We start from the raw sequence: 20,112 nt of genomic DNA, 5'->3' as shown, positions 1-20,112 counted from the left end.
GGCTGGTTGTTTTCACTCTGCTTCCTCTCCTTCAGGCCTCCTCCCACCCACATACTGCAAGCTATGGCCTGATCTGGCTTCTGCTGTGCCCTTCGAACCCCTCTGGATTGGACTCCCCCTCCCGTCTCCTGATACCCGATGGGATAACAGCAGAGGATGCTGATGCAGCCGAGCACTACCTCAGTTTAACAACCCTGTGAGTAAAGGACTATTATTATTGCTTTTTTTTTTTTTTTTTTTAAACAGATGAGGAAACTGATTCATCAGTCTCAAATAGCAAGTAGGGAGTAAAGCTGAGATCGAACCCAGAGCCATCTGGTTGACTGTGGAGCCTACATTCTTAATCCCTGGCTCCACTACCCTGCATATATAACTCGTATAGGGCTGTTTTGTGCCCAGACGCCTATGGATTAGCCAAGCTGGGTAATTACAGTCACTCTTAGAAGAAGAAGAAAAGGAATAGTACCCATATGTACTGGCTCTCCCTGCCATGCAGTGGGGGAAACGTTATCCTGTTATTCAGATCCAGTGTAGCTCAGTCTTTAAACAGAATAGATCATAACAACTGATTTAACTAGATGTAACCTATATAAATGGTTCCTGTTTTTCTCTAAGTACCATAATTAATGCTTATAATCTAAGCTAATATCATTGCAAACCTCTACGTAAAAAACTCATTTTATATTCACTATTGGAACATCCGTGGCTTAGGGATGTAAACACCCCTGTGATGCCTGCAAGCTTTAAGTTGATAAAGAGAATTATCACCATATTCAGGCAAAATATTACATAGCATGGTTTCAACAGGAAGTACAACTAAAATTTTTAAATAAAAATGACTTTCAGAAACAAAATGGATGTGTGAACTCACAGAATAATGTTTCAGTTTTGAAGACCATAGTGAGAATAAAAGGCTCATTTTAGAAAAACGTTGAGGGAAGATAGGAACTCTGTGGTCCAAACACACTTGTCTACTTGTGAGAGATTCCGAGTCACAGGGGCTTCCCACATCCTGCTGCCCAGGTGGCCAATTTTGTAGATTCCCTCGTCTTTCAGTGGCTGCAGCACCCACTCAATAAGATGGGCGCTTACAGTAATTATATATTTATGGCCAGTTTGGCTTTTTACAAGCTTTTCTTCCTATTACTTTTCGTTCAAAAATTTCAAAGGAATACTGCAAAATATCAAAATTGTTTCTATTTCCTCCCTACTTTTGGAACATTTTCACTACGTGTGTTTCAAAACTATGATTTTTCTGATTATATAGTACCATATCATTCACCTGCTAAATAATCTTAGCTCCTTTTTTGGGCCTCATAAATTATACTAGTGAACATTCTTGTACATCAGTCTCTGGACACAACTTTATTTCTTTAGGATAAAATTCTGGAAATAAAAATTAGTGGGTCAGAGAAAGTATAGATTTATTGATATATTGCTCTGCAACCCGCTTGTGTCTACTTAACGTATTAAGAACTTCAGAAGGTAAGTACAACTTCTGGGAAGACTTCTGATATTTACTACTGTTGCTTCCCAGAAAATGATAGCCATTTACACACCTATGTCATTTAACGGCTCAACATGGGTTCTAGCCTTTGAACCTTTCCACTTGGATAGCAGAAATGGAAAGGGTCAAGGCTAGAACTCCTCAGCAGCCTCTCAGACCACCTGCCCCACCGACCACCAAGAGTCTTCACCAGGAGGGCCTCGCCAGGCCTGACTTCTCAGCCGGCAACCCGTGGTCAGCCCCAGTGGCTCTTTACAGAGGCTCCTGGCAGGTCTGAGTTCCTCTTGGCTCAAGCTGGGAGCACTGGTCCACGTGTAGCAGGGAAAAACCGGTAAATCGAGATGTCCAGCCGTAAGGGGTGTGTGACCTATTTTATGGTGCGCCCATGCCATGGAACACAGGCAGACATTACAATGTGAACACCTAATAACCCTGGAGAAAATGGTCGTGATGTTGCTAAAGTAGGTTTCCAATAAGCAGGCTCTGTGTCCCCCGCTCTAAATGCCTGTGCATGAATACTCTTTATGGAGGGCGTATATACTGTCAAGAGTGGCTACCCCTGAGGGGTGGGCTTGCAGGCAGTGGGGTTTCTTCTTTTCTGTATTTCCAGATTTTCTACACTGAGCCTGTATTGTTAATTGCCTTTTTTCCAGCACATATTATTTCTATAATCAGAAGAAAATGTGCAAGTCCCTGGTCTGCGGCTCCCAGGGTCTGGCTGCGGGCCAGCTCTGGGGACAGAACTGCTGTGGAAGGCCTCGGTGAGGGGCTTTGAAGAGCCAGGGACGGGGCGCAGACCTGGGGGGGAGCGCAGGGGTGGCGGGGCGGTCCTCACCTGGGCCTGGGCCGCCTCTCGGCGACTGAGCACGAAGAGGGCATCGCGGGCACACAGCAGGGAGCAGGGCAGGTCCAGCAGCGACAGGTACTTGCGCAGCAGGTTCACAGACTGAAGCGTGAGCACTGAGCACCCTGGGGGGCGGGCAGAGCGGAGACTTGCTGCCTCAGGCAGATCTTCCTGGGTGCCCACCCCTTGCTCCGGGCTCAGGGCAGGGCAGTGTCAGCAGAGCTGCTCTTCGCCCATCATTCTCACAGATAAGAAGGGTGAAAGGGCCCCAGAACACCTGACGGCCGCCCTCTACCTGCTCTGTGCCCCCAGCAGGGAAGGGTCGGCTGCTAGAGGCTGGGGTCGAGGCCCAGGGAGAGGGGATGCAGATAGGATTTCTGTCCTGGGAGGCCAGAGACCTGGTTCCTGCTCGTCACTAAAGAACTGATGGGCTTGGGGAAGTCCTTTCACCTCTCTGAGCCTCAGTTTCCCCATCTGTATGATGGTGTTGGTCATGAGTGTGGGACCGGCCTGTTTCCCAGGGTTGATACAAGGATCAAACACACTAGGGTCATGTTCCGAAGCCCCCGTGGCACTGCCAGCCAGAAAGGCCATCATTCCATCCCCAGGGTTCTCCTGTGAGGGTGCACATCGTGACAGAAACCAGCTCAGGGAGGTTAGGGGGTGTCGCACAGAAGCTGGCCAAGTGGGTCAGACGCCTTCCTGTGAGTTGGGAAGAGTTTCAGACCCGTCCAGCACCCATGCGTCACCCACAGCCTGGCCAGTTAACTGGGGGATGGGTGTGAGTTTCGGTGGACATCCTGAAAGGATACCAGAGGCGGAACAGACCTGGCCAGGGAGAAACCAGGCAGGTGAGGGGCAAGGCCTACGGAGGAGGTTAACTTCCTGTGTCAACCCGACTGGGTCCTGGGTGCTCAGATACTTGGCTAAACGTTGTTTCTGGGTGTGTCTGTGTTTCACGTTTGAATTGGATGACTTGGTAAAGCAGAAGGCTTCCCCAGCATGGGTGGGCCTCACCCAATCCATTGAGGGCCCGGACAGAACAGAAGGTGGAGGAAGGGAGGATCCATTCCTGTCTGTCTGACTGCAGAGCAGGACATCGGTCTTCTGCCCCGAGACTGAGATCCACACCCTCGGCTCCCCCGTTCTCAGGCCTCTGGACTCAGGCTGAGTGACGCCCCAGCTCTCCTGGGCCCCCGGCGTGCCGACGGTGGATCCCGAGATCTCTCAGCCTCCGTAGTCATGTGAGCCAATTCCTTATTTTATATGCGTGTATATAAGTGCACATACCACCATAGCTATCTATCTGTGTGTCCTGTTCGGTTCTGTTTCTCTGGAGAACCCCGACTGCACGCTCCTCCCTCACACCCGGAGGATACTTCCCAGTGGATACAACCTGATTTCGAGACCTGGGGACCCGCCGTGACAGGCACGCTGAGCTGAGTCAGGAGAGTGTGGGCCTGCATCCCCCGACCCCCGCCCTGCCCGGCCTGGCTGAGGGCAGCTCTCTGTATACTTACCAGTTTCACCCTAGAGGGATGGTAACGGTGACCTTTTACAGGAGGGACAGGCCTTACCTTTAGGTAACTTCCCTTGTGCGTGCAGGGTCCTGGAGGAGGGAAAGGACAGGTGACAGTGAGCATCCCTCTGCAGCTAACAGGCAGGGCCTTCAGGGCCACGCCTGCCCCACCCTGGGGTCCCTCCACTGTTGGTTTCTAGGCAGTTTCTTGAGCACAAGTCACCATATAGATTCCCTGGATTCCACACCTTCGGCTACAGCTGAAGGGGCCAGGGTGGGTCCCTTACCCAAGGTCAGCCGATCCGGAGGTGGCCAGTGGCTTATGAAGTGCCCTGGTCCAAGCTTTGCCCAACAGATAGGAAGGTAAGGACAGTGGACTCTGTGAAGTTTTTCTCTTTTGAAATTGAGATGTGAGAGTGGTGGAGAATATTGAAAATGTTAATTGGTGTTTCCTCTCTGATGCCCCTTTCTCCTATTTGACACCCTGCCCCACCCCTTCTGACCGTAGAGGCCCTTCTGTGCTCACTGCCTTAAGAGGAGGGGTGAGGTGGGTCCACCAGCAATGAACTTGTTGTTTTGAAAGCTGAGGGATGGAGGCATGGGGAGTCCCCTCCCCGCACCAACACACAGACACACGCACTCATCCACCAACACACAGACATACGCACTCATCTGGAAGGGATTCCCCAGAGCAGGAGTTAAAGATGAGAAGCTGGGAGGAAACGGATGAACTTACAGGCCTGACACACACACACACACACACACACACACACACATCCCCGCAGAGCCTGAGAACGGATGAACTTACAGGCCTGACACACACACACACACACACACACACACACACACACACACATCCCCGCAGAGCCTGAGAACGGATGAACTTACAGGCCTGACACACACACACACACACACACACACACACACACACACACATCCCTGCAGAGCCTGAGAACGGATGAACTTACAGGCCTGACACACACACACACACACACACACACACACACACACACATCCCCGCAGAGCCTGAGAACGGATGAACTTACAGGCCTGACACACACACACACACACACACACACACACACACACACACACACACACACACACACACACACACACACACACACACACACACACACACACACACACACACACACACACACACACACACACACACACACACACACACACACCCCCCCCCCCCCCCCCCCCCGCAGAGCCTGAGGAATAGAAAACCCTGAGCTCAGAGGCCACTTGTCCTGCGCTCTGGGTACAGCCCTGGGGATGATCTCCAGGGGAAGAGCTGGGAGGCAGCATCTAAGTGGAGGAGGGAGGGGCCCTGGAGATGCGCCTGGAAACGGCACTGCAAGCCCTGAAAAGCGTTGGGCGCGTTCCGAAGAGGGTCATAAAGTCAGTCATTCACGTCAGGCTGCCCCCTCCTTCCCCAGGCCCGTCCAGCAAGCTGCTTACGGGCCCAGGGGGAGCATGGCTCTAGAGGTCAGGACACGCGCTCTAGGTCTCCGTGACCCCGAGGAAATCCCTCAAGATGTGTGAGGATCGGGTTTTTACTGGTGAAATGCAGGTGCGTGTCAGTCACATGGAGAGGCTGCAAAGGGCAAGTAAGGTTTCCTATGACGTGCACATCCTCCTTCTCCAAAGCAAGGTCTGAAATTGTGCACAGAATACACAGCAGGAGAGAGCAAACAAGCTGGTTAGAGGAGGGAAAGAGGGTGCAGCCAGGAGGGCCGCCGATCCCCAGAGCTCAGTCCTTAGTCCTGTGCGTGCGCTACAAGGAGCTGAGATTCGGCCCTAGAGCTTTCTGTGGCCAAAGCGGAGGGATAGATCAAATCCGTTCCCCCACTTGCCGTATCCGGGGGTGGGGAAACTCAGCTGTTCAGGAGACGAGACCGTAATACCGGGACCCGAGGGCGACTGCCCCCGGAAGCAGGTAGTGAGAGAGCATGGCTCTCTGATGGCCCGAGGGGGGACAGTGACGGGGAAACCAGAGCGCCCTACCTGGCAGCCGCATACAGAGCCACGTGGTTGCTGTGGCCGCTCACACCCCCCGCGTCAAAGGTCACCACCTGCAGAGACACACAGGCTTTCACTCCGGGCCGAACCTGTCTCTCCCGCCTCGTCCCCGCGGCCCGGGAAGGACAGGAGGCCCCAGAACCCTGTGCCTGTTCACGTTCTGAGTGTATCTGAACTGACGTGGGAGCGGGTCGGGGGTGTGACCATTGCTCGGCCGACTGTGTGGAGACCGTGACTGTGGGTTTGACTGTTCGCTCTTTTTCTTTTTTTTAATAAATTTATTTATTTTATTTATTTTTGGCTGTGTTGGGTCTTCGTTGCTGCACGTGGGCTTTCTCTAGTTGAGGTGAGTGGGGGCTACTCTTCGTTGCGGTGTGCGGGCTTCTCACTGAGGTGGCTTCTCTTATTGCAGAGCATGGGCTCTAGGCGCGCAGGCTTCAGTAGTTGTGGCTCGCGGGCTCTAGAGCGCAGGCTCAGTAGTTGTGGCTCGTGGGCTCTAGAGTACAGGCTCAGTAGTTGTGGTGCACGGGCCTAGTTGCTCTGCGGCATGTGGGATCTTCCCGGACCAGGGCTCGAGCCCGTGTCCCCTGCATTGGCAGGTGGATTCTTAACCACTGCGCCACCAGGGAAGTCCCGAAATTTTTTTTAAAAAGGCATATAAGCTAATTGCATTATGGTGGATACGTGTACATACATTTGTCAAAACCCACAGGACATGCAGCACCAGAACTGAACCCTAATGTGAACCAGGACTTGGGGTGATGATACTGTGTCAGCGCTGGTTCACTCACTCACTGTAACACATTGTAGGCTCGGGGAGTATATGTATGTCCTTTCTGCTCAATTCTGCTGCGAACCTAAAACTGCTCTAAAAAATATACTGTATTAAAAAAAGGTCACCCCAGAACTCAGGTACCCTGTTCTGAGCCCACCCTTCCCCGCAGCCCAGTGTGGGCCCTGTGTCCACTCCCACCTCTGACGCTAGCTGCCCCCGCCCCTCAGGCATGTCGCAGCATGTCACCCTGGGAGTGATGTCAACTTTCAGTGTCTTGGTCTCCTCTTCTGTGAGATGGGAAGAGTGAGGCCTGCCCGCCTTTCCTCTCTGGGTCGAGGTGAAGGTCAAGTGAAGCCATGTGGGAGTGTAGGACCTGGACGGCAGTCAAGGCCGAGTGTCCGCTGCCCTCGGGTGGAGGTGATGCCGGGGCCGGGCTGTCACTGGTGAGCTGGGGCGCACTCCCTGGTCTGGGAACTTGGGGCCACTGCACGTTGGCTCCATCACTTCTGAAATTCCTCAGGGCCTTGTTTCTCTTCATCCTATACCTTCTGATGAGCCCCCTCTCTTCCTGCTTCGAGGAGGGCTGAGCTGATCTGCCTCTAGCCCTGGACTCGTGCAGGTTAGGGCCTGACAGCGATGGCGTCTGCGGTTCTTTGCAGAACTCCATCCACCTTCCCCGCTAAACTGCAGAAATCTCTGGGCAAATGAAGTCTTACCCAGATCCCAGTAAACAAGAGGGAACAGTGGGGTTGCTCTCGCTTCTTGAAGATAGTGGCTCACAGGACATGGTCTGTACTTTAGAGGATAAACAGCAACTCATGTCACAGGTGCAGGACACACGACAAATGCTGTCCCAAAGAGGGCTGAAGAAGTCAGGGAAAGCTTCTTGGAGAAGGCGGTCTTAAGCCGGGCCTGGACCACAAATCACTTTTCTGGGACACAAACTTGGGAGGCTCTTCTGAGAGCAGGAAAGGCACGCAGAGCGTCTGTGCCCTGAAGCTCCTCCCTGGATGTTCAGGCCCATGGCTGCAACATGGTCTAAACAACAGCCCGGCCCCTCAGTAAGGACCAACCCTGTCCATCAGCGAAGAGCACCGAAGGAAGGTCCAGGTCAGAGACGGCCAAGTTCACAGAGATGGGAGTTTATCCTACAAGCAGGAGTTACTGGGAAACCAGCCGTTCCCATGCACCAAAGCGGGGGAGGGGAGAGTTTGGGGACCGGTCCTGGGGAAGCCGGGGTGCCGAGGGCCACTGTGCCCACCTCACAGGCCCCGCCCTGTACCCCAGGCCAGCCCGGAGGACCAGCTCTGCCCCCCTGCCAGGCTTGGGGCCCTGAGAGGTTCTGAGCATGGTGTCGGGGGTGGCGGGCAAGGGGGCCCAGGCCAGGCAGCAGGCCCGGGCGGTGAACCCTCCAGCTGTGACCCTCAGACCCTGTGGGAAGTACAGCTGGGAGGGGTGGGCCTGCGGCTCTGGTGACCATATTTCCAGCCAGAACAAAGAGGGAAGCCAGCGCAGAGCCCTGCACCTCCGCCTTGCGTGGGTCAGAGCCAGCCAGTTAGGTGCCACTTTGGCCCATGTGGACGAAGTTCCCGCTGCATTTCTGTCATTAGAGCTCCAAGACGGTCTAATATATCCACGAAAATCTGCTCTTAACAAAGGTCTAAGAAATCCGTTCACCTGGAGAACTCATCACCGATAAAAGCTTAACAGCAGGGATCATCTTTCAACGAGGCTTCATCAAAACTCAAAGCAAGTGGCTGGGTCTGAATGGTAGGATTTAGGTCTTAACTCCTGAAGGGTTAGCGTTCTTACTTTAGAGGTGGACACCTTCTTGGAGCGTAAGATCGACCGCTGGCGGGGCCCGGGCCGGCGGGGCCCGAGAGTCGAGGTGGGTGTGGCTGGGCCATCCGCCTCTGCAGGTGAATTGAATGCCCACTAGAGCTCTAATCGTGACCAGAGTGTTCTCCCTGCAGGGGCTGTGAATGTATCCTCGCAGTTTCTGGAGTGAGGACTCCAGGCTTAAAATCCTAGCTTCACACTTGGCGACCCTGGGCAGCTGCGGGCTTCTGGGGGCCTCAACTTCCTCAGTGTAAGGTGAGCATTATAACAACACTTACCTCCAAAGATACAATGATACCTTAAAACTAAAACGCTTGGTAGAAAGCTCTGTGCCAGCGGGTCGTGGCACAGGCTCGTGGGGTCCTGAGGTTTCAGGTGGCAGCACAGGGGTGGGAGTGGGTGGGTGAAGAGGGCGCACTTTGGAAAAATCTCTGCCTGTGTCTGAGCGCTGGGATTTCAGTTACTCAGGAAAGGTGTGTGTTTTCCTCGGTGGGTTTCAGGCAGACGCAGCTGGGCCTCTGCTTCGAGCGGAAGGCATCCCCTTACCAGGTTGATGCGGCTGGCCTCTACGTGCCGGAGGAGGACGTCGGCCACCCGTTCGGTGTCCCACCACACGCCGGGGTCATCTGGGAAATCCCTGGAAGGAAGAAGCACAACCTGGAAACCATTTCTAACCTGGTACAGGCTTCCCCTGGGGCTCCGGTAGGTGTGGGGGGCAGGGGGGAGGCAGCGGCATCCGGATGAAACACGACAGGCTCTGGGGGCTTTGGCTCGTGGCCGGGGAGGGAGCAGACATCAGCGAGACACGGGCTCTGTCCATGAGCTGGGGACAGGTGTGGTACCCACGAGCTCGGACGCAGGGCAGAGGGACACGTGTCTTTGTAAGAGTCAGAGGAACGGCGCGTTGATAAAAGTACGGGAGTTGCTTCATTTAACCTCAGACAGGTGTGAAGGAGCCTCGATGGATGAAGTTAAGTAGCCTGTTTGTTGCAAGGTCGTTAGGGATGGATTTGACACAGGTTTGCTGACTGTAGAGCAGAGAGGTTTCAGCCCTGGGGAGCACCGCAGCTCCATCCCGCCGGGCACCCTCAGGGGCAGAGGCCTCTGCAGGTGACTCCAAGCCTTACTGCTCCCTCCCCCTGCCACCTGCTGAGCTGAGGCCAAGGCCGTGGTCTGCCTTCTGTTTGAAGATATTATTCAGTCTTATACATAGATGGCCATCTCTGCCGGCTCAGGTCCCGGCAACACTCACCCGCTACTGGGAGGACACGGGCCTCTCCGCTCCCCACCTGGCAGGTGGCTGTCACCTCTCCGTGGACAAGGGCCGTTAAGGGACCCACTTAGGACTTTGGTCAAAGGAGAGTCGCTGAAGGTTTTTCAGTAGGAAAAGGACATGAGCCTCAGCACTAGGTAACACAGCTACTTCCTGTGCTTCCTTGGCTGCCTCTTCCGCACCCTGGGGAGCCCCCTGCAGAGCTGGCTTCAGGCTTTTCAGAGCACTGTCCTGCCAGCCGCGACAGGACAGACAGCTCAGCTGGGGGACGGGACAGGGAGAAAGGGAGAGGGAGGGACCAGGACAAAGTGCTGCCTTGTCCCCTGGGAGGGAGCTGAATATGGGATGGAGAACATGGCCTGCTGAGCTCAAGAGCAAGAGAGACGGGAAGGTACCCTGGAGTGAGACAGCTGCACACCCGCCCCTGGCTGGGAGGCCCACGTAAAGGTACCAAGGCGTCCTTTTGGAAACTGGATTTACCAATAATAGTCACGTGGATGGAAAAGCAGTGTGAGTGGAAGGGTAGGATGGCTGTTGGCTAAGCCTAGTTCTCGGGCCTGAAGTGCTGAAAGGGGAGCCCCCGAGTGGGGAGCTCGCTGCCGCCTTCTGGGCACCTCCCTCAGAGCCAGGCCCACGGGAATAAGTATCGCTCCCTGAGGTTCTCTCAGGGCCTCTCCCCTGAAAGAGGAAGTCAGCTATTTGGGGGACTCTGGACTGTCGACACCCGCCCCCCTCTGTAACCCGATACATCTGATGTGGCAGCACTGCTCTTGGGATCTAGTCCAAACTCCTCTTGGTCAGGCATTCGAGATCTCGCCAGTCTGTCTCCTATTTGACCATCTTCTCTTGACTTGGGCGAGTAAGTGAGATAACCTATGTGAGAAACTTTACATTCTAAAACTGTAAAGCGATGTGTAAATGTCAGAAGAGGGTCATAAAGTGGTGGCTGTTATTGAGGCATTAGCCTAATCTAGGCCCCTTCAGAAAGGAAGGGGTCCCCCCGTTTTTCCTTGCTCTGGAAGTCCCTTGCAGAGATCTCTGTGCTGACTGCCTGCATCAGCGGTCTCTGGGTTCACAGTGGGGTGTAGGCATCCCAGGAGATGTGTGAGATGATCCACTGAGGTTAAGCAAGACATCGCCAGAATTTCTAGTTACGTTTCTCTCTGTTTAAATGTCTATCTTGTAGCTATTTTATAAGGTAATATACGTTAACAGAGTTTGACACGTATACAATTTAAGGAAGCCCACAAACACTGGCAGCGCGTACTCAGATTTTGTTTCTTTTTGTCAGGGGGCTGTGATAAGAGCTGTGTGGGGATCGCTTGTCTCATCTACTCACCCTCCATTTTACTTCGTCTTTTCCTGGATATTTTAAAACAACTTCATTGAGGCATAATTTACATACTATAAAACCTACCCATTTAAAATGTACAATTTAGTCATTTTTAGCATATGTACAGAATTTCTACATTTTATTTTACTAGCATTTTGCATATATTTAATTCTTGATTCTCTAACCTATTGTAAGTTCCCCGATGGCCAGATGCTACGTTAGCCATCGAACAGTCAGGGCCAGCTAGGAAAACAGAAACCACCAGGGATTTCAGAGGGGATTTAATACAGAGAATTGCTTACCCCATTGATGGGAAGAGCGGAGAGGCCCAGCAGGGGACAAGGAGACGATCAGAGACTGGAGAAGCCACTGTCACCTCTAGGGTGGGACATCAGAGTCTAGAGACGGGGTGATGGTGGGAACTACAAGGGCAGTGGCTGGAGTCACGGAGAACATTTAGCTGCTGACGGAGGTGTTGCCCGAGGTGGAGGGAGCAGGAAAGGCCCTGGTTTTCCCCTCCTCTGCCTTCAGTCTCCCATCACAGCCACCTATTGTCAAACCTATTGAGAAGCCAGGTGACTGGCAAGGGAGCCTGGAAAGTGTGGTGTCCACTGGTCCTGAGCAAAGGCATAAGGTGTTTGGTAGTGCTCCCGGCAGGGGCCCAGTGCACGTCTGCTTTCAACTGCATCCCAGTTTGTTTGTTTTTTAAAAAATATTTATTTATTTATTTATTTGGCTGCACCGGGTCTTAGTTGCGTCACGTGGGACCTAGTTTCCCGACCAGGGATCGAACCTGCGTCCCCTGCATTGGGAGCGCGGAGTCTTGGCCACCGGGCCGCCAGGGAAGTCCCTGCGTCCCCGTCTTGACCCTAAGCCTTCGAAGGGCAGCAGCAGTCCAGCCACCTGCCTGTCGCCGTTGTCCACCCCTCTGGGAATGCCGTCGCCCACTAGCTGCTCGGGTGTGGAGGCCACTGCCACGAAGCAGGATTCCAGTCTCAGGGAAGGGAGGCGTGGCAGCGGTTGACGGGCAGCTTCACCCCCGCAGCTCAGGGATGGAGCCCCGCCCACGCTCAGAGTGGTCCAGTGTCACCAGGAGGCAATGTGATGCCAGGACGGACCACAGAACACCCGAGTTCCAGCTCCCTGCTCACCAGGTGACTGGGGCACGCGCTGTGTCATCAGGAAAGCTGGGAGAACCTGGGCCACACCTCCTGAGAGCCCTGACTTCTAGGACTTTATGTTGCAAGAAGCTTCTGAGGGAGGTTTGTTCATTACTGGGTATTTTGCACTGGAATAGTGCCTGGCACAGAGTAGGCACGCGTTAAATGTTGTCTTCCCCTTATTATTTTGTAATGTTTTCCTATTTCCCAAGAGACAGAGGGATTACTTGTCATCATGAGGAATAACTGAGATTGATTTTGGACTAGTGTCCCCCAGTGGCTGCCGATCTGTGGCTCTGATGAGGGCTGAGCATGTAGAGATTGTCTCCCCAAAGTCTCACGCTATCTTGCTCTAAGTGTGCCTGTGGTGGGACTGGAACGTGACGTCATCCCGGAGAGGTGAAATCATCAAAGTCAGGAAAACAGCCTCTGCTTCCCTGTCCCTGGAGTCCTCGCTTCGTGTGGCCTCCGGCCTCTGATAACTTGGGATTCCTCTCTGCTCTTCTTTCTACCCAGCCAAATCTCACACATCCTGTGGAGCCTCCTCCACGGACCCTTCTGGATGGAGCTTGGGGCCCTCATTTCTGAAAATAACTGCAAGTCCAGGGGTTCCCCCGGCCACCCTCGGGGTGATAATTCCCTGGAAGGGCTCGCAGAACTCACCGACAGCTGTGATGTGCACAGTTAACAGGTTTTCACCGGGAAAGGATACAGAGTAAAATCAGAAAAGGAAGAGACACATAGGGCAGAGTCCGGGGGCATGCTAAAGGCGGATGGTCTGTTGTCCTCTGCCTGTGGACTCTGGGCGCTATTCTCCCAGCACTGACGTGTCACGGTACCCACGGAGCATCGCCGCCAACCGGGGGTGCTCACGCGAGCTTTGTGGTCAGACTTCTTATCGGGGCTCCATCACTTAGGATTCATTGGTTGCTGACCGGCAGTCCAGGTGGTTGATCTCAGCCTCCAGGTGACCCACAGCCCCACCCGAAGCTCCGATGTGATGCCACCCCCTCCCCAAACAAAGGCACTGCCATCAGGTGTGCCAGAGGTTACTCCCCAGAGGTCAAGCGCAAAGGCCAGACCTCCTTTTGGACTTGGCCAAATTCTTTACTACGAACTTCCTTGCAGTTAGGAACATTACTGAACTTTTCTACCAACTATGGCTTGGACGGCCCCACTTCGCACCTAATTAGTGCAACATTCTGCTAATTTCCGTTGTTTTGTGTGTCTCTCTACCTGTAGCCAAGTAGGAGAACAGACCTGTGTCTCACCTATGTCTCACGTGGTACTTTGCACAATTCAAGTCAACCCAGTTTATGTAAATAAGCAACAGCAATAAACGAGCTCCGCCATGTGCCAGGCACCGACGCGCTGGGGAGCTTAATAGTGGCTGAGCCAAAGGCAGGTGTACCTGCCCGCCTTTGGGGGTTGGAACATACAAGTAAGAGCTTTGGAAGATAGCAATTTTATAAAACAGATTAGGGACCAAAAAAAAAAAGAAATATATATATAAATATATATGAATTGCAGAGGGGAGCAAAAGGCATCCCAATGGGACCACTTCCCCTCAAGGCAGGAAAATATAAAATTTGATAGTGGGAAACTTCAGAGAAATGTCGAAAAAGTGACTCCTTTGAGACCAACGACGTGAGTTGTCTTCTTCCTAAAGTTCAACCCTAATCAACTCAAGGCTTGGGTCCAAGTAATAGCTTCTGCAATAGTTCCTTTCTTCTCTGATGGATTAACAATTCCGCCTTAGATAAACATGCCGGCAGAGGTGTAAACACAAGTGTGAGTCAGCCGTTGGACCCCTCCTTAAGGGAGGGCTGGTGAATGGCCTTTGCCCTGTGTTCCTTTGTGCTGTCCTGCTTCTCGCTGGCCGGAGTTGGCGGGGGTGGGGGTGACTAGAGTTGAAGCAGCCGTCTTGGTGCGTGAAGTAGCCTTAGGTATGAAAGCCAGACACAGAGAAGGAGCCCTGGTCCTTCACACCAGGCCCAGACGGTGCAACTCCTGTCACAGTTATTGTAGTTATTGTGGGTTTTCTGTGATTTCCTGCATAACCAGATCCTGATTTATATATGCCAGAATTTTGTAAAGCCTCCGTTTTATTGATTATTTAGGTTGTTTCCAATTTTTATTATTGAACTAAGGTGGTAACTAGCATCCTAATACATAACTGTTTGCATGCATCTCTCAGTATTTCCTTGGATAAAATCATAGAGACGTACCTTCGGGGTCAAAGGTGAAGTGAGGAGAACCTGGGTAGATCTCCCTCTGAGGAACCGTGTTAAGAGGAGGAGGTGAAGGAACTTCCCTGGCGGTCCAGTGGTTAAGACTCCGTGCCTCCTCTGCAGGGTTCAACCCCTGGTTGGGGAACCAAGATCCCACATGCCATGTGGCATGGCCAAAAATAAATAGATAAACAAATGAAACAGTATAAAAATTTTTAAAAATAGAGAGGAGGAGGTGGAAAGCATGTTAACTCACAAGGAACACCATCACGGAGAGAGAGCCGTGTACTTCACAGGCTGGAAGGAAAGACTAACAGGGACAACTCTTATCAATAGCTCCATTCTTTCTAAACAACTCAGGTGTTTTGTACCTACTTCCTTATCCCTGAGAGCTCCCTGAAAAGGCCAGTTCATTTACATTCTTTGACAGCTGGAGAGAGCGGGTTGGAAGGGAATGAGTTACACGTGGAGTAGGCACCATGGCTGGCTGAGTGGGGCTGTAAGGGAACACGTGTGTTGTCAGGACCCCAATTTCATCTTGTTAACCAGCCCCTCTCCTGGGAAATCACGTGGATGTAATTCAAAGCCAATAGGAAAGCAGAGGTCAAGCCCTAAGAGTAGTCAGGCTTCATATTTAAGGAACGTCTGGACTCGCCCTCCTACCTGAGGCAAATGTGATGCGTGTGCTTCAGCAGCTGACAGGTATTCTGCAGCTGCTCGTTCCTCTCCCCGAACCCAGACCTGAGCAGGCCTACGGCGAACTACTGAGAGGTCCTAGAAACTTCCTTTAATTATTAGCAAGCTCCTTCTTGGCTTTTATTGCAATTTTAATGAAAAGAGTATGGAAATGCCTCAGACGCTGATCTATGCCTGGGTAGCTCTGCTAAGATGTAAAGCTGAGTAACCCTTTCTGGCTGAGACAGAGGATATGGTGGGCTGAAAACGAGTTTCTGGCCAGGTTTGGCCAAGCAGAGCAGAGGTGACACCTCTGAAGACCTGAGGACAAGGGCAAGCAGGGGTTGCACCGGGCGCCCTTACCCGACGCGTCTCCTTCCAGGAGGATTCCCGCCTGCAGAGCCCTTCAGCCCAGAAATGGTCAAGCTGGAGCTGCTCTGAAATGTCAGGCAAGTCACCATCAAGAGGCCCGCGGTACCCCCCCCTCACTCTAAATCTCTAGTCAATCAGGTGATGTTTCCTGATAAAGAAGCCATCCGTGGAGAACCAGGAATGGGGGTGGAATTTCCAAGGTCGTTTACAGAGGAAGCCTGGAGACTACTTAAAACATTAAAAAGGCCTAGGAAAGGCTGTTTGAAGAAAACGGGCATTTTACAAAGCAAGACATGCAAGCTGCCGGCATATATTCTTTTGATTCTCAGAAAGAGTCAAAACAAATGCAAAATGAAAGCAGGACGTGGTGTGGAGGAGGGCTCACAGGAAAGGGCGTGGCTGTTCCCCACCCCCACCCCGAGCTTAAGGCTGCACCTGTGTGCGAGGGCAGTTTGGCTACGGTGCGATTATTCGTGCTCTTTGACCTTATCTTTCTAGAAATTGACTCTAAGGAAATAATCAGCCTAAAAGTCAAAGTCCGATCAGGCAGAGACACCACTGTCACTGCAATTACCGGGGGAAAGAGGCCGGCAGTTCTGTTGTTCTGCCACCAGGGAGCAATTTCTCTAACTTCCTGAATTGTGGTTTATGAAAAATGCTAAAGATAACACAGAATTTTAGGGCATGTTCAAAGTAAAAGCAAAGAAACTTAGATACACCCAAGGAAAGGAATGTTAAAGCGAAACCAAAAAAGAGAACTCCAGTTAGTAAACTTTAATTTTGCTCCTGACTTAAGAATGAGACTCATACGAAAGAGGAAATCTATGAAGAGGAATTGAATTTTGAAAACAGCCTGTGAGAGAACTTCCAAATAAAGGGCTCTGGGTGTGTTCAAATGGCCAGGTATCCTGGCCTGGGCTCCCCAGAAAGCAGGGCCGGGACGAAGGCCTATTGGGAGGTGTGACCCGGGAGCAGGAGGGAAGCCGCACGGGGAGGGGAGGCGGTGCTGAGGTGCGGGCTGGCTGCGGGGGCCCGCGGGCTGCAGGACTGCGCAGAAGGCAGGCATCTCAGAATCGTGCATCTGTCCGGGAGGAGAAAGAGGCAGGTACTGATCTCCGGGGGCGGGGGGCGGGGTGGTCATCTCTCCGGTACTTTAGGGCTGAGCACGCGTGGCAGACTGCGCGCAGGGGCAGGGCTGGCCCGGGCGACGGGCAGTCCGGCCTCCTGGCCGCGGGGAGGCGTCGTGGGTGGTGCCGGCACGCACCGTGCAGGGCACGGCAGGGCGGGGCTCCCAGAGGGAGGGTCGCTGCACGTTTACCCGTGAGGGCTGCGCATGCAGTCGGCGCCAAGCGCGGGCGCCAACGCGGGTGCAAGACCCGGGGAAGCGGGGGAAGGGGCTCGGCTGCTGCTTGGGGAGGAGGGCTTGCGGCCGGCGGGGGCCGCAGAAGCGCGGGGAGCACCTCGTGAGGACGCGGCCCTGGGACCCCGAGCGGGCGGGTCGCGACCCGACACAGCCGAGGAAGCGGCCCTCCCCGGAGTGCAGTTAGCAAACGCTGTGTTAATTCCGCTGGAAAATGCCCCAAACCTAGCCCTGCCCTAGACCTTCGCGCTCGGCCTGTGAGGGTCATAGAATAAAGTTTGTTTTCCTGCCGGCGGAGCAGCCTCGGACTCTAACCTGCTCTGCTCTTTCTCGTGACTTGCCCGGGCTCAATGGGGGCATCGTCCCGGGAGGGGTGAAGGGGGCGGTGGGCCCTCCTCCTCCCCCCTCCCTCCGTCCCCCTGGGAGAAGGGCTAGCCGGTGGGGACCCCGGCGTGGGACACGGGCCGGGGGCTGATCACCGCGCCCCGCCCCGCCGGCGCCGCGCACGCCCTTATTTGGTCCTGTGGCTCCTCTGCCCGCCTCCTCCCCAGCCTCCCTCCGGTACATTTCTAAACCCCGGGGCTTCCTCTGTCATTCAGGCGGGCGAAGGTCATCTGAGTTCAGCGCTAACCCGAGGCGGTTGGGCGGAGCGCTGGCAGATCACCTGGGCCCAGGCGCCGGGCCTCGGGCTGCAGGAGCCGCGCCCAGGCCAACGGGGTCCGGGGTCGCTGGGTGCGCCCGAGACCCCGGGGGACCCGCCGGGCTGGGGCCGGTGCGGGGACCTTGGGAAGCGGGCGGGCGGCTGCGGGGCGTCCCTTGTTCGCCAGGGAGCAGACGAAGAGGAGTAGAGAGAAATAGAAACCAGGGGAAGAGGAGGGGGAGAAAGGGAAGGAGAGAGAGAGAGAGAGACAGAGACAGAGACAGAAGTGAAATAGACCAGCCTGTGTATGTGAAGTGTCCACTCCGACAGGGGCCCCTCCTTAAGCAGTTTAAGAGCCCAGACAACGACCAGATGTCCCAGGAGACCCTCGTCCACATAGGCTCCCCACCCTAACCGTACAATGGATTTTCCTTTCTCAAGGACAAAAAGCTAATCATGACTGTTAGGTATACCTGTAGCTCTCCTTTCTCTGAAAGATGCGTTTTATGTTAGTATCACAACAAAGTGTGCAAAGCTTGCAAGGTGAGAAATTCTTTTCCAAAAATTGCTGATTTATTAGCTGTCTTAGTGGCAACCGAAAAACAGAACCTGCTCACTGAACTCCCTTCAGAGGTCACCGGGTTCTGCTGGAGAGGCCCAGGCCTGTGTCCGGACTCCTCCCCTCTCCCCACCAGACACACAAGGGCTCCCCTGAGCAGAGGCTGTGTAATAATGTTCTCAGAACAGAGAGGAAGGGCCGTAGCCTAAACTTTCGATGGGTCTCTCAGTCTTCTGGTGCCTGAAATGTCTGCCTCATTCCTTTTTCTAAAAAAGCCAAATTTATGGTTATGTCAGAGAAGGGGTTCATCCCTGATTTTGGCAAGCACCCGAGACACTGTCACATGCCAAGAAACAAGAGCAGACATGTAAAAAACAAAACTAAACTAAACAAAAATACAGACATAAAGCCAGAGGGTGGGGTGTGGAGTCCCCCCGGCCACTTGGCCTGCTCACCAGGACACCCTGGAGTCCCAAGGGGTGGGGTAGGAGGGCTGAACCAGGGAGCCAGGGCAGCTTAGGATGAAAGGGAGCCTTAACTTGTAGGTTCCACTGGGCTGCAAGGCACTGTGGGTGCAGGAGGATCAGACCAGTGCTCAAATAGCAAAATTCAGGACAAACGGCGCTGTCAGAAACAGCCAGACACGTTGCTACGGGGGATCAGAGAGGAAAATTTAAGGTTGCACAGTGTGGATAAAAAAGGCTCCTGTGGAGGTGGAGGCGTCTGTGCTGGGTTGGGAGGAACAGGCCTCCCGGCAGGGGCCACACGTCCAGTGAGAGGAGGAGAGCAGAGCCACGGTGTGCAGGCTGAGTACGGGGCTGTGGCTGAGACCACAAGTGTAGTTTCGCTGGGCAGGGGGCACCCGTCCCTGTATAGAGACTGTCGTACAGGGAGGAGCACGGGGCGGTTCCTGCAGGGCAGTGGGCAGATCAGGTTTGCTTTAGGAAATCAACCTGGGAACAGTGAGGGACGCACTGGGGGCGTGGAGCATAGCTAGGCGTCGGCAAGTTCCAGTTCAAAGACGTGGCCGCGCGAAACAAGAGAGCAAGGCGCCAGGAGGTCTCACGGAAGGAGACTTTGCCATATTTAGCAACTGATTGGGTGGTTCCTACCATCATGAACAAGGAAGAACACAACATCGCAGGTGATTCCAGCATCACACACGAGGGCTCCACGTTTAGAAACAGCGCCTTCCTTACAGTCAGATGCCATCACTTTATTTAGTCATCACTTGGTGTGACGGTCCAGGATGGGCACTGAAACCGGTGGTACCCAACTATAGAGAGCTCATCCAAATGGTGCTTACTTTTTTGGGTTCGTTTTAAGATCATCAAAATTGCAACAGCACGTTAAAAAAAATAATTCTCATGAAGAAACTGTAGCCATGGAGAAACTCTCCGGGAATAGCCTCAAGGGAGCAAGAACCAGAACAGTTGCTTGGCGAGCTCTTGAGTCGGGATGGGGGAAGAGGATCGGGTCTGGTGGCGCAAAGACAGCGCAGAGCTGTCGACGGGACCAGTGCTGCGCAGGGCTTCAGGAAGAAAAGGCCGCTGCATTTCACCCCTTGGGAGACCACGGCTGGCCCTGGAAGCAGTGCCCATGAAGAGGGGCAGGCAGTGCAGAAGGACGGGGTCAGTGGGTCGTGAGAGAGCGGCACCAAGAGCTTCAAGAAGTTTGGGAGGAAGTGAGAAGGGAGGCCTGCAGGACCCGGAGTCGGACCCGGAGTCTGCGGAAGGGTCTGTATAGCCCTGAGGATGTCTGAGGATGCGGCAAACAAGTCAGCTCACTTGGTAGAGAGGAAAGCTGCCTGGTGAGGGCAAAAGGAGAGACGGAGGTAAATCCTGGGCAACGTGTGGCTGCAGGGGATGGACGTACCACGCAGGGAGCAGAGCTACAGGCTTGCGCAGGGGTAACGGTTCCCGCTCCGTCGGCTGCTGTGAGGATGAAATGAGATAATACCTGACGGACACTTAGAACAGAGCCTGTCCTGTGAT

At 53.7% G+C, this 20,112-nt stretch overlaps 2 protein-coding genes across 6 annotated transcripts in view; one reads left to right on the top strand and one right to left on the bottom strand.

The window, feature by feature from the left end:
• CENPV (centromere protein V) overlaps positions 1-8,878 on the top strand; it is a 32,979-nt gene extending 24,101 nt beyond the window's left edge. Inside the window, exons 5-6 of the mRNA XM_073797327.1 lie at positions 36-196; positions 8,650-8,878. Of these exons, the coding sequence (XP_073653428.1) occupies positions 36-196; positions 8,650-8,707 (219 nt within the window). The 3' untranslated portion in view covers positions 8,708-8,878. The remainder of the gene's footprint in view (positions 1-35; positions 197-8,649) is intronic.
• PIGL (phosphatidylinositol glycan anchor biosynthesis class L) overlaps positions 1-20,112 on the bottom strand; it is a 59,949-nt gene that overhangs the window by 11,495 nt on the left and 28,342 nt on the right. For 2 of the 5 annotated variants that reach the window (XM_033847772.2, XM_033847770.2), the window contains exons 3-6: positions 9,062-9,152; positions 5,887-5,954; positions 3,929-3,960; positions 2,343-2,476 (exon numbers count right to left, since the gene is read on the bottom strand). In XM_033847772.2, coding sequence (XP_033703663.1) covers positions 2,343-2,476; positions 3,929-3,960; positions 5,887-5,954; positions 9,062-9,152 — 325 coding nt within the window. Of the gene's footprint in view, positions 1-184; positions 1,875-2,342; positions 2,477-3,928; positions 3,961-5,886; positions 5,955-9,061; positions 9,153-20,112 lie in introns of those variants that run through there. The other 3 variants (XM_033847771.2, XM_073797329.1, XM_073797330.1) reach the window with 3 other exon arrangements.

The sequence above is a fragment of the Tursiops truncatus genome, chromosome 20 (genome assembly GCF_011762595.2).
Source record: "Tursiops truncatus isolate mTurTru1 chromosome 20, mTurTru1.mat.Y, whole genome shotgun sequence".
NCBI classification, from domain to species: Eukaryota; Metazoa; Chordata; class Mammalia; order Artiodactyla; family Delphinidae; genus Tursiops; species Tursiops truncatus.
The sequence above is the reverse complement of the archived record's forward strand: the minus strand, read 5'-3'. Positions and strand labels throughout refer to the sequence as shown.